The sequence below is a fragment of the Nicotiana tabacum genome, chromosome 13 (genome assembly GCF_000715075.1).
Source record: "Nicotiana tabacum cultivar K326 chromosome 13, ASM71507v2, whole genome shotgun sequence".
Taxonomy (NCBI): Eukaryota; Viridiplantae; Streptophyta; class Magnoliopsida; order Solanales; family Solanaceae; genus Nicotiana; species Nicotiana tabacum.
The window spans coordinates 22,226,980-22,243,657 of record NC_134092.1 but is presented as its reverse complement, the minus strand read 5'-3'; the positions used below and the strand labels follow the sequence as shown (position 1 = coordinate 22,243,657).

At 32.4% G+C, this 16,678-nt stretch overlaps 1 protein-coding gene across 1 annotated transcript; it reads left to right on the top strand.

Annotated features, from left to right (window-relative positions):
• The first annotated feature begins 7,051 nt into the window (after positions 1-7,051).
• Positions 7,052-11,427, top strand: LOC107819414 (protein EIN4). The gene is made up of 2 exons (XM_016645522.2): positions 7,052-9,614; positions 10,517-11,427. The coding sequence occupies exons 1-2, from the start codon at positions 7,875-7,877 to the stop codon at positions 11,057-11,059; spliced, it is 2,283 nt and encodes a 760-aa protein (XP_016501008.2). The 5' UTR covers positions 7,052-7,874; the 3' UTR covers positions 11,060-11,427.
• The last annotated feature ends 5,251 nt before the right edge of the window (positions 11,428-16,678 follow it).

The following is a 16,678-nucleotide window of genomic DNA, read 5'->3' as shown; positions in this document are numbered from 1 at the left end:
ATTGTCTCAAAAGAGTACAATTATTTTTTAATGTATATGTATATGGAAAAATACGACATGACACGTGGCCTCTTAAATAAAGGACACATGGAATACAAGATGGGGATGGCCACCGAACATAGCTATTTCGCTTGTCACCGGAAAGAATAATGATCATAAAAGGAGTATTAAATGCTTTGCTCCCGGTAACATTTAATATAGAATATTTTACAGCATTAAGGATGATGGCCCGTTATAAAAAATTTGGCATTTATGTCTAACATTACATCTTCATTAATGGCCCTTATAATTGACAAAAAGAAGAGCATGATCCTAGGACTTCCTTCCCTATACATAGCTATAAATAGAAAGCTCAGTTATCATTGTAAAGGACACGAATTTTTTGGCTAATTTACACTACATTCTATACAGCATTTTAATATAATTTTATTTTATCGCTTTTGATCTCATCATTGTTGTGTTCGGAAACCCAGTTCCCAGATTTATCAGCTCTGTCATTCCATCTACATTCTAAGGCTAAGTATTTTATATTTCATCAGTTATTTCATTATCTTTTGGATCAAATTAATTCAATTGTCTAGAAACCACAAACAAATTCAATTGTACCGTTTTACGGGTAAACAATATATATAATACTCCCTCTGTCTCATTTTATATATATAAATTTTCTTTAGTTTGTCCCGAAAAAATACTATATTTTTATATTTAAATACTTTAATTTTAAAATTCTCATCTTATCGTTAATAAGATGATTTATATCAATAATGTGATATATATGTCTATGATTTATTTTAAATCGCAAATTTTAAAAGAGTTCTGCAATTATTTTTCTGAGTATATACATATATTACTCTTTATGTCTTATTTTATGCACCACATTTCTTTAGTTGATCCTGAAAAGAATGATATATTTTTTATATTTAAAATCAATTTAATTTTGAACCTTTTATTATAAGCCATATAAATGTGTGATTGTTTAAGATCAAAAATTTCAAAAGTATTCTTTAATTTTTAAACTTGGTATCGAGTCAAACACAACAACATAAAATGAGACGAAAGAAGTATTATATAACCTTTTTGAAGAAATATATATGTTAAATTTGCACCCTCTATTAGAATTTAGAAAGGACAAGAAATACAATTAAATGCTAGCATAATTTGACTTATGTTATAAAATAAAGATTGTAAAGTAAAGACAAGTATAAAGAGAAATTGATATATTATTCAACTTTCAAACTTATATACATAATGAACTAAAAACTCCTCTATTTATAGAAGAAAGGAAGCAGCTGCGAGGCTTTTCAGGAAGCATCTGCAAGACTTTTCTTTAGCTGCTTGTAAGCTGTCTGCATGAGCTGCTTGCAACCTGCCTGTTTAATAAGAAGCTGCTGCAAATTATTTTATTGAGCTGCTTGCAACTTGCCTGCATTAGCTGATTGTAGATAAACTTCAACAGAGTACTAAATGGATAATCTTCTTCAGGAAGATTATCTATAGCGGAGTAATAAATAGACATCCACAATATAATTATTTTGATAACACTCCCCCTTGGATGTTCATTAAAAGGTATCATGCCTCGTTAAAACCTTACTAGGAAAAATTCAGTAGAAAAAATCCTAGTGAAAGAAAAAGAGTACACATATTTAGTAATACGCATTTCTAGCTGCCTCATTAAAAATCTTATAAGGAAAACCCTGTGAGAAAAAATCTTAGTAAGGAAAAAAGAGTACATCGCGTATTTTACTCCCCCTAATGAAAACCTTGTTTCAAATATTTGAGTTTTCGCATTCCAATCGTGTATACCATCTTCTCAAAAGTTGAAGTTGGCAAAGATTTAGTGAATAAATCTGCCGGATTATCACTTGAACGGATTTGTTGCACATCAATGTCACCATTTTTTTGAAGATCGTGTGTGTAGAATAATTTTGGTAAAATGTGCTTCGTTCTATCTCCTTTTATAAATCATCCCTTCAATTGGGATATGCATGTAGCATTGTCTTCGTATAAAATTGTGGGTCTTTTCTCACATTTCAAATCATATTTTTCTCGAATAAAATAAATTATTGATCTCAACCATACGCATTTCCTACTTGCTTCATGAATAACTATTATTTCAGCATGATTTGAAGAAGTAGAAATAATAGATTGCTTTGTGGAGCTCTATGATATGATAGTACCTCCACATGTAAACACGTACCAGGTTTGAGATCTAGCTTTATGGTGATCAGATAAATAACTTGCATCTGCATAACCAACAAGATATGCACTATCTTTGTTAGCATAAAACAAACCCATATCAAGAGTTCCCTTTAAATATCGCAATATATGCTTAATCCTGTTCCAATGTCTCTGTGTAGGAGAAGAACTATACCTTGCTAGTAAATTAACAGAAAATATTATGTCAGGCCTTGTAGCATTAGCAAGATACATTAGTGCACCAATTGCACTGAGATAGGGTACTTCGGGACCAAGGAATTCCTCATCATTTTCTGGAGGTCGGAACAAATCTTTATTCACTTCAAGTAATCGAACAACTATTGGTGTACTCAATGGGTACGCTTTGTCCATGTAAAAGCGTTTTAAGACCCTTTATGTATATGCAGATTGATGGATAAAGATCCCGTCTGTTAAATGTTCAATTTGTAGACCAAGACAGAGTTTTGTCTTTCCAAGATTTTTCATCTCAAATTCTCTTTTTAAGATATCCAATTGCCTTTTGGAGCTCTTATGAAGTTCCAACAAGATTTATGTCATCAACATAAACAACAAGTATAACAAATTATGATGCCATTTTCTTTATAAAAATACATGGACAAATAACATCATTTATGTAATCCTCTTTCAGCAAATATTCACTAAGGTGATTATACCACATGCGCCCAGATTGCTTTAAACCGTACAAAGATCTTTGTAATCTGATTGAGTACATTTTTCGAAATTTTGAATAAGCTTCAGGCATTTTAAATCTTTCAGGGATTTTCATGTAAATTTCATTATCAAGTGACCCGTATAGATAAGTCGTAACCACATCCATTAGATGTATTTCAAGCCTTTCACGTAAAGGCTAAACTGATGAGATATCGAAATGTTATGGCATCCATAACGGGTGAATATGTTTCTTCATAATCGACTCCAGGTCGTTGTGAGAATCCTTGTGCAACAAGGCGAGCCTTGTATCTTTCAACTTCATTTTTATCATTCCTTTTTCGCACAAAACCCCATTTATGACCAATTGGTTTTATACCAGCAAGTGTTTGGATTACTGGTCCAAAGACCTCTCTTTGAGAAAGTGACTTCAATTCCGATTGAATTGACTCTTGCCATTTTAGCCAATCAGATCTTTGTCGACATTCTTTGACAGATCGGGGTTCAAGATTCTCACTATCTTACATAATGTTAAGTGCAACATTGAATGCAAAAATATTATCCACCACTATTTTAGATCGATTTAAATTAATCTCATCACTAGTAGAACTTATTAAAAGTTCCTCACTCACTTGAGTCTCGGGTTCATTGATTTCTTCAGGAATCTCAGAACTAATCAGATCTTGGGTCTCTTCAAGAGATCCCTTCATCATATCATTTTGATCATTTGTCGATTTTCTTTTTCTAGGATTTCGATTCTTAGAACCCAAAGGCCTACCACACTTCAGGCGTGCTTTAGGTTCACTAGCTCTCATGCTAGTAGATGGTCCTATTGGGACATCAATTCGGATAGGCACATTCTCTGCAGGGATATATGACTTAGTTATCCTTTTCAAATCAGTAAACGCGTCTGCATTTGATTTGCTATATTTTATAAATGAATGATCTTCTGGACCTCCTGATTATATATAGGGGTACGTGGATCAAAATGGGATAATGATAAAACTTTTCACATAATTTCTCTTTTGATTTCCTTTTTCTCTCCCCCTAATTGTGAGAAATTTATTTCATCAAATCGACAATCTGTAAATCGAGCAGTAAATAAATCTCCCGTCAATGGTTTAAGATAGCGAATAATAGAGGGTGATTCAAACCCAATATATATTCCTAACCTTCTTTGGGGGCCCATCTTACTGTGCTGTGGTGGTACTACTGGCACATATACAGCACATCCAAAAATTCGTAGATGGGCAATATTGGGTTCATGACCAAAAACTGTGACGGAGAATATTTATTATAATGTGTCAGTCTGAGATAGATAAGTGATGTTGCATGCAAGATAGCATGGCCCCAAACAGTAGTGGGCAATTGTGTTTTCATACGTAGTGGTCTTGCTATCAACTATATGTGTTTAATAAATGACTCTGCAAGGCCATTTTGAGTATGAACATAAGCTACATGATGTTCAACGTTTATCCCAACTGATAGGCAGTAATCATCAAAAGCTTGAGATGAGAATTCTCCAGCATTATCAAGGCGAATAGCCTTTATAGGATAATCTGGAAATTGTGCCCTTAATCGAATTATTTGGGCTAATAGCTTTGCAAACGCCAAGTTGCGAGATGATAGTAGGCATACATGAGACCATCTTAAAGATGCATCTATTAGGACCATAAGATATCTAAACAACCCACTTGGTGGGTGAATAAGTCCATATATATCCCCATGTATACGTTCTAAAAAGGCAGGGGACTCAATGCCAACCTTCATTGGTGATGGTCTAGTGATCATTTTGCCTTGATAACAAGCATCACAAGAAAATTCATCATTTGTAAGAATCTTTGGGTTCTTTAATGGATGCCCACTCAAATTTTCAGTAATTTGTCTCATCATTATTGATCTAGGATGGCCCAAACGGCCATGCCAAAGTACAAAAATATTTGAATCAGTAAACTTCTGGTTTACGATAAAGTGTGCTTCAATTGTACTAATCTTTGAATAGTATAAGCCAGAAGATAAAGTTGGTAACTTTTCTACAATGCACTTATGGCCAGAAACATTCTTTGTAATACAAAGATATTCCATATTCATTTCATCTATCGTCTTAACATGATACTCATTTCGACGGATATCCATAAAACTCAACAAGTTTCTTCGGGACTTGGAGGAGAAAAATGCATTATCTATAATAAGTTTTTTTTCTTAGACAGAAATACAATAGCTCTTCCGGAGCCTTCAATCAAACTTATATTACCAGAAATTGTAGAAACATTTGCTTTTTCCTTACGCAAATAATAAAAGTATTTCTGATCTTTGAATATGGCATGAGTTGTTCCACTATCAATTACATAAATATCTTCATGATTGGTCTTTGATCCAAACATAATTTGAGGATTATCCATATTCTTCAAAATGACATAAACAAAATAAATATGATAGTAAACATTATTATCTAAGCATAACTTTAATTTATGTACAACTACTACATAACTAATTATCTAAGCATAACTTTAATTTATGTACAACTACTACATAACTATATTATCTACTACAAACAACAAAAATTAAAATATTTATATCTCTATAGATTCATCACCGATCACATGACTTGTTTCTTCTTCTGGGAGTGCAAAGTAATCAGCTACATCCAAATGCATGAAGTCTAAATTATCTTCAGAAATAAAATTTGCTTCAGCATTTTTCTCTGTTTTCTTCAGGGAGACTTGATACAGATCAACCAGGTGCTTTGGCGTACGACATGTACGTGACCAGTGCCTTTTTCCTCCATATCTATAGCATGCATTTTCTGGCTTTGTTGTTTGCACCGCTCCATGCTTTTGTTCCTTTATTTTTCACTGCTGGTGGTGATGAGGGTTCTTTGATGCATTATTATTATTACCATGATTAGAATTTCTTCCCCGACCACGGTCATGATCACGACTGAGGCCACGTCCTCTTCCACGCTTAGCTTGGTGGAAGTTCGTCTCATTCACTTCAGGGAATGGACCAGAACAAGTAGGTCGGCTTTCATAGTTTTTCATTAATATCTCATTATGTTGCTCGGCTACAAGAAGATGTGAGATAAGTTCAGAATACTTTTTGAATCCCATCTCTCGATATTGCTGCTGCAGGAGCATATTCGAGGCATGAAAAATAGTGAAAGTTTTCTCCAACATATCATGATCAGTAATATTATCACCACATAGATTCAATTGGGAAATAATTCTGAACATAGCAGAATTATACTCACTAATAGATTTAAAATCATGTAGCCTTAGATGAGTCCACTCATAACGTGCATGTGGAAGAACGACCATCTTCAGGTGGTCATATCTATCTTTCAAATTATTCCACAGTATGACTGCATCTTTAATAGTGAGATATTCCATTTTCAAGCCTACATCAAGGTGATGGCGTAGGAATATCATTGCTTTGGCACGATCTTGGTTTGATGCTTGATTTTTGTCCATGATGGTGTCTGCCAGACCCATCACATTAAGATGAATTTCAGTATCAAGCACCCAAGACATGTAGCTTTTGCCCCAATATATCTAGGGCTACAAATTCAAGTTTAGAAAGATTTGATATTATTTAGAAAAAGAAAGTTCGTACCTGTGATACTTTTAAAGTATTTGCTCGAGATGGCAGAGTCTCGTGCTGATAACGTATTATAAAATAAAGATTGTAAAGTAAAGACAAGTATAAAGAGAAACTGATATATTATTCAACATTCAAACTTATGTACATAATGAACTAAAAACTCCTCTATTTATAAAAGAAAGGAAGCTGCTGCGAGGTTTTTCAGGAAGCAGCTGTAAGGCTTTTGTTTAGCTGCTTGTAAGTTGTCTGCATGAGCTGCTTGCAACCTGCTTGTTTAATAAGAAACTGCTGCAAATCATTTCATTGAGCTGCTTGCAACCTACCTGCATCAGCTACTTATAGATAAATTTCAACAAGTATTAAATGGATAATCTTTTTCAGAAAAATTATTTATAGCAAAGTAATAAATTGACATAAACAATATAATTATTTTCATTAATAACTTATATGTATTGTATATGTCTCTTTGTATTCGGTCATCAGACAGTTGGAAATAGAGCTTACGTCTAGGTGAGCAACATTCAAGTCCCATAGCCGGTAAAATGAAACTTTCTGTATACAGCAAAGCAAAGCAGTTTTGAACCTTGTTTTAGGAACATTGTTTTTATGGAAAGTGACGTACATTCAGAGAAGCAAGAATGTCTAGGTTCTCTTCATGTCAAAAACCTATATATGTGGGACCCTCCCAAAATCAAAAGACCAAAGCAAAAATCTTTGGATATTTTCTTTGCCCTTTTAATTTACCCATTCTTGGTTCTGTTTATTGATAATTAGTATAAAGATTTTTGCTTTAGAGGAAGGGTTGCATATATAGCACTGAAGCTCACCTGAAAGTGGGTTTTCTTCCAATATTTTTTTTGTTAATCATCATTTAGATTTTCGGTTTCTCTATTTTTGTGTAAAAAAAAAAACTTTATGCTGTTTTAATAGGTTTTAACCTTTTTCTCTTCATAGTTTCTTGTTTTTGGAGTGCCAAAAAAAATCGAGGAACTTGGAATATTGTTTTTTCCAAGATCACTTTTTTATCATCAACTAGAATTTGGGTTTCTCTATTTATGTGTAAAGATTAAAGCTTTCTGCTCTTTTATTAGTTTTTAATCTTTTTCCCTTCATAATTTCTTGTTTTTGGAGTGCAAAGAAGAAAATTAATTGGGGAAAAGAATAATCTTGGATTGAAAATTTTGAGGCTTTGCTCAAAAGGGTATGCTAGATTTTGAGGAATATAGGTATGTTAGATCTAGGAATGTTAAAGATCATTTTTTGTTACTACTTTTTATTGGAGTTGTGAGCCAATGAGATCTAATTGGTTGTTTGCATTTCATGTTGATTGAGTTGAGATATTCAGAAAATTCAAAATTTTCCCAATTTGATGGTTTGAAAGGAGTCCTTTTAAGGTAAGAATATTAATTATGTTAAGGTGGTTGTTTCTAGGATTGTTGATTTCTTTGGTCATTATCTCTGTTAAAGCTAATGATACTGAATTCTCCAATTGTAACTGTGATGAAGAAGGTATGTGGAGTATACATAACATTCTTGAGTGCCAAAAGGTGAGTGATTTCTTGATTGCAGTTGCTTACTTTTCTATTCCACTTGAGTTGCTTTACTTTATTAGTTGCTCAAATATTCCTTTTAAATGGGTTCTTATCCAATTCATTGCATTCATAGTACTATGTGGCTTGACTCATTTGCTCAATGGATTGACTTATAATAGTGCTCATCCTTCCTTCCAATTGATAATGTCATTAACAGTTGCCAAAATCTTAACTGCCCTTGTTTCTTGTGCAACTGCAATTACCCTTTTGACTCTGTTCCCTCTACTCCTCAAAATAAAAGTTAGAGAACTGTTTTTGACACAAAATGTTATGGAGCTTGATCAAGAGGTTGGGTTGATGAAGAAGCAGAAAGAAGTATGTATGCAAGTCCGTATGCTTACACGAGAAATTAGGAAGTCGATTGATAAACACAATATCTTGTATACTACTCTAGTTGAGCTTTCAAAGACCTTGAATCTGCACAACTGTGCAGTTTGGATGCCAAATGAAAATAGGTCAGTGATGAACTTGACACATGGGTTAAGCCCCGGTTCTGCTGTAGAATACCAACGTTCGCTTCCGATTGATGATCCGGATGTGTTGGAGATAACAAAGAACAAAGGGGTAAGGATTTTGAGGCAAGATTCAGTTCTTGCAGCTGCAAGCAGTGGAGGGCCTGGTGAGCCGTGTACTGTTGCAGCAATTCGGATGCCATTGCTTCGTGCTTCGGATTTCAAAGGGGGAACGCCGGTGTTGGTTGACACTCGTTACGCCATTTTAGTTTTGGTTCTTCCAAGTGGGGATTTTGATTGGAGCCGTAATGAGATGGAGATAGTGGAAGTAGTCGCTGATCAGGTGGCTGTGGCTCTATCTCACGCCACGGTTCTTGAAGAGTCTCAATTAATGAGGGAGAAACTAGAAATTAGGAATGGTTTGCTGCAGCAGGCTAAGGAGAATGCTGTGAAGGCAACGCAGGCGAGGAATTCATTTCAGAAGGTAATGAACAATGGGATGAGACGGCCAATGCACTCAGTTTTGGGTTTGCTTTCCATACTTCAAGACGAGAACTTTACAAGCTGTAACCAGAGGATTATTATTGACACAATGGTGAGAACAAGCACCGTTCTGTCCACTTTAATAAATGATGCAATGGATATATCCGACAAAGATGAAGGAAGAATCTCAGTAGAAATGATGCCGTTTCAGCTGCATTCACTGATCAAAGAGGCTTCTTGTCTTGTTAAATGCCTGTGTATTTATAAGGGCTTTGGCTTTTCTACGGATTTTCCCAATTCTTTGCCTAATCTGGTGATGGGTGATGAAAAGAGAACGTTTCAGGTGTTACTTCATATGGTGGGGCATCTGTTAAATATCAACTTTGGAAGTGGCTCCGTTGTATTCAGGGTTGGAACTGAGGGTGGGAGTGATAAGCTTTGGGGAGCAAGAAGACATAGCATAGTTGATGAATACATTACCGTAAAATTTGAAACTAAAGTTAGTCTTGAAAGTTCTCAAAGAGAGAGCTCAATCTCAAGTATTCACTTTGGTGGAAGGAGGTATAACAGCAAAGAGTTAAAGGAGGGCTTGAGTTTCCGCATATGTAAAAAACTTGTTCAGGTGAGCAAACTATGGTTGTGTTTTGGATTAATTCTTTCTTTTCTGATTAGAGCTACTGAACCTTATATGATTTATGTTTATGCCTTCCTGATTATGTTAGTAATGATGTTTTGGATTTAAGCTGGCATCTCCACTGTGTTTATATTTGTTGAATTCAACCATGTGTAGGGATTAAGGAGTTATTCTGAATTCTGACTTGCTTGCTATGTTTGTTACTAGTCAAATAAATAAGTGTGAAAAATTTTAATAAAATGTGGATTATATCACAGCAAAATTTAATTCTAAGTTGTTAAACAAATTAGATGTAGAAATTGCATAAAACTGCAGTGATTATAAAGTGTCAAACATCTGGAACATCCCAAAATGGCAAGTGTGTTATCTAAAATGGGAAGGGGGGGGGGGGGGGGTCAGTTTACTGGTAGAACCTCCTAAAATTGACTGAATATCTGAGGAAACTCTTATTAGTAGAAGTACATGAATGAAAGACGAGAGATCCAGTGGTAAGAATGTGGCCTGTGATGTGTGGGTTAGGCGCACGTCATAGGTTCCAACCCTGGCGCAAACAAAAACCTGGTATTTAAGTTGAGAAGAATAGAGGGGCAGGCTCATAACTACTAAGTTTCGGACCGTGCGCCACTGGCTCTCGAAGGGATTTCTAGGTTATAAAAAAATAAAATAAAAAAGACAAGAGGTCCATCCAAGATGTTTGACAATGACAAATTCTTGCACTTGTTTTCTTTAAAGACATCAGTAACTGCTGGCTACTACTAGGATGAATTTACTTGATGCTGCTAATGGTAACGAATCCGAACACGATAATTCTTTGTTCTTTTGCTTTCAATTGGCTACATTTTCTATTTTCTTATTCTGACCTGCAGTTTTTGTGCACATAAAACTTGCAGATGATGCAGGGAAACGTATATATGTCCTCAAATTCTGAGGGCCATGCTCAAGGGATGACTCTTATTCTCAGATTTCTAAAACAGTCATCATTTAGAAAACAAATGTTTGATCTTGGAAATCCTTTGGAGCGAGTGGTTTCCAGCGCAATGTTCAAAGGCCTCCAAGTTCTACTTGCTGATTACGACGACGTAAATAGAATGGTAACCAAAAAGCTGCTCGAAAAACTAGGTTGCCAAGTAATTGCTGTGTCAACTGGTTTTCAGTGCCTAAGTGCAATGGGCCATTCAACAACTTCTATCCAAGTTGTCATTTTAGATCTTCACATGCCGGAAATGGATGGATTTGAAGTGGCTATGAGGGTACGCAAGTTCCACAGCCATGGTTGGCCGTTGATCATAGCCTTATCTGCTACTTCAGAGGAACAAGTTCGGGACCGATGCCTACAGGTTGGGGTCAATGGTCTCATAAGAAAACCTGTTCTCTTGCAAGGAATGGCCGAGGAACTTCAGAGAGTCCTACAAAGGGCTGGTGAAGGCTTTTGAGGTAATACTAATAGTGATAACAAACTTGGAGTTGTCAAACTATCACGATCCACTAAGTGGCTGAGCCAAGAATTATAACTAGGAGATATAATGCAAGAATGTCACAGCAAGGATTGAACTGAACAGTATATAGGATTCAAAAAATATAAATATATACAGAAAAAAATGTTTTTCCCCTATTTGTGCACCGTAGTCCCCCCCCCCCCCCCCGAAGAAGATTCAATTGAACCTCCTTCATTACATGTAGTGTCACACCACTGCCTTCACTGGACCTGTATAGAGAACATCACAGCTTTGGCAGATAAAATCAGCTTCTTGCTAACCTTGTAGTTTGTGCGTTATAATTTAAATGTCAGTTTGCCATTCAATTCTTGGCTCACAGTATAGTGAAATCTATCAGATAGTGGTACTATTGGTTTTAGACAATAGATGGTGGTACTATTGATTCCTTATTTGCAAGAAACTCTTCTGGTCTCACAATCCATATAGCAGTCTTGTGCATGATTTTTTTCTGCAGCTAATCTGTTCAAGTAGTAGACACATTGAGCTCCTCTTCTTGTGTCAAAAATATAGTATTAGTTTTGTCAGTTTAGACAAATTAATTCATAATGTTTTCAAGAATTTTGTTACTAATAGTTTACCAGGAAAAATGATGAAAAAAATCATCTATACTATATTAAAAGCACGAAGGCCCTTAGCGAAATGTCGTTCGGCTTTTTTACCCTCTAAAGATAGAGTTCATACTAGACAAAATAGCCATTTAATTATTTCCTTAAAATTCTGGACTTTGAAATCAACTAAAATTTTATTTATTAAATACTTCCTTATTTCAACTATGTACAAGATCCAAAATAATAGGACTCTTCTTAAATCCTTCTAAGTTTCCAAGTTGTTTTTTAAACCATGTCAAGAACCGTTAGGCAATTTTTTTCCCAAGTCTTTGGCCTTTTTATTTTGATAAAAAATAATTTAATCAGCATTTAATCATATTTAGTATCAAACTTAATAGATAAATATAAGAAAATTCTATCTTTCTCCAAATTCCCGTCAGGCATATTTATTTTTCAAGTCTTTACCCTTTTTGTTTTGTTATAAATAATATAAATTATGCTTGAACTTAAATAGTTAAATATAATAAAATTTCATCGTTGGCCAAATCCAAATTATACATAAGTTTTACACCTTTTTAGTTTATTTCTGCTAGACTTATTGGCTAATTTGGTAACCAAAAGCGAAAAAACGCGCAAAATAAATTTTTTAACAAATTGTTCTTTTGAATTTTGGTTTCTACTCTCTCCGTTTATTGAAATATTACGTTAATATTTTGACATATTTAATTAGAATCGTCCCGAAATATCATAACCATATTTGATGTAGTTGAGCAATTGTACATCTCATCAAAGCATTAAAATTTATATTTATTTTTCTATTTATACTATATTAAAAGTATTAAAACCCTTAGCGAAATATCATTCGCCTATTTTGTCATTTAAAAATAGACTTTATACTAGATAAAATAGTCATTTAATCATTTTTCTAATTTTAGGATTTTAAAATTAACTAAAATGGGTTCGGATCTACTCCAGTTATAAATGCTCCAGTATTTATCAATACAGGTCCGGATTGGAGCCACGTGCTCTTATAAAACTTTAAAGGCTGAGATCTCTTCTCCTTCACTTCTCCTAAAATTCCCTTTTCTTCCAAATGAAAGAATAAAGATAAATTCAGAGCTCCATTATACTCACACTTTCTACTCATCAGACAACTATTTAGCTGCTCTTGCTTTTTTATCTTGCAATGGCAACTTAATTTTTTTTTTCTTTTTTGGTTTTTTCAAGGAGCATTTTTTTGAATTATACAATAGCATTCTTCTCCTCCTTGTATCCAATTCTATCATAGCATAGAAGTTTTTAATGCATGAAGAAACCCATGTAATTTTTGTCAAAAAATGAAGGTTTCATACTGCTATGGCCTATGGAGCAGTCGATTACAGAGAAGAAGACAAGATCTGTTCTTATTTACTACACTGCCCATAATTGAAATGTCTTTCAATTTTTCTTTCGTAAAGCTGTCTTTACACATTTCAAAAACAGCAGAGCTCAAATAGAGTGTGGATTGGTCATTTTTCAATAAATTTGAGTTTCGAATTTGGAGTAAGAAAATATTGTCATATGAACTTTTCGTCACTCAGGAGTCAGGAGCTATGTAATTTACCTTTCATTTGGAAGAAAATGGAGTTTTAGGAGAAGTTGAGGAGAAGAGATCTAAGCCTTCAAAGTTTTATAGGACCACGTGGCTCCAATCTGGACTTCTATTGATAAATACTGAAGCTTTTATAACTGGAGCAGATCCCAACCCAAATAAAATTTTATTATTAAAATTTTACTTATTTAAAGCCCATTAATTATAATATTAGAGTTGTATTGAACTATTCCTATAAGATTCTTTATTATTTAAAACGTGAGTTAGCAAAATTATGTAGGAGTCAAACACACAACGAATTCTGAAAACATAAAGATTAAAAACATATGATTTTTCTTACTATTTGAAAATCGAATTGTTATTGGAAAAATTATAATTATTCTCAAATATTTAAAAATTAGAATGAGCAAAATATTCAAAATTTGAATTTATAAAAATTAAGTTATTTCTTTTAATGTTGAGAACAAATAATTAAGTCGTTGAATTAACTAATTAGCAAACGAATCCAATTCAATTATTTTACAAATTTATCATAAAAGAAACATTATTTGTTAAATTGACAAAACACTTAAAGTACATAAGTTTTATTTTTGTAATAAGAGTATCGTCAGTGAAAAAAAATCATAAAATGTAGCAAAATTAATTATAATAAAAAATGAAGATTCAAATCGGTGAAAAAACAAATTTTAAGCAATAAGGTAAAATTATAAAAGACAACTAAATTATAAGTGAGTTGTCATTTGTTTCTTTCTTGCATTTAGTCCAACAATTGAAAACGTCTCGCTATAATTTTTATACTAAGTTTTTTCTTGTAATCTATTAGTTCAATATTAGTCATTCTTTAAACTTTACATTGTCACTATCAATTTTTTAGAAGGTATAATGCTAATTTTTTTTATTCGCAAATTTTTAAAAGACCAAGATATCGATCATAGTGATTGATGGCTCTTTCAATCCGCCGAAATGGAACGCTTTAGCGTGTACCAAAATGGAGAATTTGGGTCAGAGAAAAAGTGTTTGGCCGAAGCAAAAAAAAGAGGCCTTCAGACGAGAAAGAAAGACTAGAAAGAAAGACTAAAAAGATAGGTTTTCCATCGCTCTTTCCTTTGTCCTTCCCCCACTTTTTGCCCGAAAACTATCAATAGCGATTGTTGCTCTTTATGCATGGTTCCGCTCAACTCTCCCTTCAAAGCTACCCTTGCATGATCGTATCCACTTTTGGAGCCCCTCTCCTCTGAGGCCGATCACATCCGCTTTTGGAGCCCTTTTAATTTGTGTTATTTGATAAATCTTTAAAGAATTATAAATATTAACAATTTTTACAAGTTTCGATATAAGTCCGGAAAAAATAACGATAAGGCATCTAAATAAAATTCCTTCATTTGTTAAGCTAACTAAATGAGAAAAATATTTATTATTTTAAAAAAATCTTAAATTATATTTTATAACTCAAAAAATTATATAATAATAGGTATGTAATTTTTAAAATTTGTGTATTCATTAATATAGGTACACGCACACCCTAAGACTAGTAATAGAAAAAGGAAAAAAGGATTTAACGTTTAAACAAAATAACTCAACTATGCATGTATATTATTGAAACTAAAAAGCACCATAAAGTACTAAATCTCGTCTCAAGAAATACCAGTAGGCTGCCTTATATACAAAATTGTCATGTAAGTATAAGGGCAAAGATTTTTTTTAGCCTGCAACCGAAATTATTTACATTTCGTAGCTACAAAAGTATATAAAATTTATATAATTTTTGTATATAACATACAATATATATATATATATATATATATATATATATATATATATATATATATATATATATATATATATATATATATATTATTATTATTGTAAAAGTATGAATACAAAGTCGGTTTACAAAAATAACCTTATAATATTAAGCATAATAACTCATAATAAAAGGACATAACCAGAATTCTAGATATTAGCCTTGTAATTCTATTAGTTTAGGACATAATACTAAAATTAGAAATCCTATATGATTACCTTTAGGAATACTATTAGTATAATTACTTTCGGGCTGTCTAATTCATATAAAATTGAACAAGTAAATATCTTTAGTCATGCAATCTTATTAATTTTAGGATAAACTTCTTAAAAATTTCTATTACCAATTTAATTTGAAAATATATTATAATGTCCTTTTACTAATTAAATTTGAGAATGTATTATATTGTCCAAATCTATTTAGAAAAATGAGAGTCTGTATTATTATAAAAGCATAAATAAAATATTAATATATCAAATAGTCCTAAAATATTAAACGGAAGAACTCATAAAACATAACTGCAATAATCTATTTTTTTGGACTATAATACCTTCTACGCTAACTTTTAATATTTAAAATTTTAAAATTAATAAAATCTTATCTATTAAATTCTTATTAAAAATATGTTGGAAGGTTTAATAAAATCAATTTCATAAGAATCCGCCGTATTGTCAATACATTACCACTACATAATGTCCAATACAAAGAAAAAATAAAAGTAATATTGAATAGAATGCATAAAGAGTTGAAATTGAGAAAAAAAATATCCCCACGATAATATATTTTTATATTATATTTGAACTATTTTCCTACTCAAATAATTTTTTAATCAATTTTTCATGTAATATTGAAAAATACCCAATTATTAAACAATAACTAAGAAAATATTTAAGAATATAAATGTATGAGAAAGAGAAAAAAATGGTTGGTAAGAGTTAATACCACTAATGATTCTACAAATATAAAGTTCTAAAAGTGAAATGTCATATCAATCTTTTACTCTTTGAAAATAAAATTTATGGTGGATAAAATTATAATTAAGATTAAATATTTAAAATAAGATATGAACTAATATTAAGATCCGAATCAACATAGAATAAATTATTTTTTATGTTAAAACCAAATAATTAAATCTTTTAATTAATTATTTAGCAAGAGAATCCAATTCAATTATTTTTAAAATTCATCATATGAGTAAAATTCTTATTCAAGTTTAAAAAATTTTTTAGGGTACATAAATTTATTCCATAAAAAGACTGTTAGAACACAAAGTAAAAAGGTTAGTATATTATTAAGAATCAAAATGTTATACAAGTGTCTGAGGAATCACAATCAAAGTTAAATCCTAAACAAGAACAAGTTTTCAAGACTATATTATAAAGAGTTGATCGTGGTAAAACGGGATTATTCTTTGTAGATGCCTCCGGCGGAATCGAAATAATATTTCTATGTCATGCATTACTTGCAAATATCATATCAAGAGGCATTACATTGTTAGCAATAATAGCAAGAGGTGTACCAATAACGATTTTATTGTGAGACCATCCACTTTAGATTTGATATACTTCTTCAAGCAACTTATATAACCATCACAAATATATCAAAGTGGAGCA

Coding starts and splice junctions, on each gene's coding strand:
- LOC107819414 (XM_016645522.2), top strand. CDS start 7,875: ATGTTAAGGTGGTTGTTTCTAGGATTGTTGATTTCTTTGGTCATTATC. Junction 9,615..10,516: donor TATGTAAAAAACTTGTTCAG/GTGAGCAAACTA, acceptor TAAAACTTGCAG/ATGATGCAGGGAAACGTATA.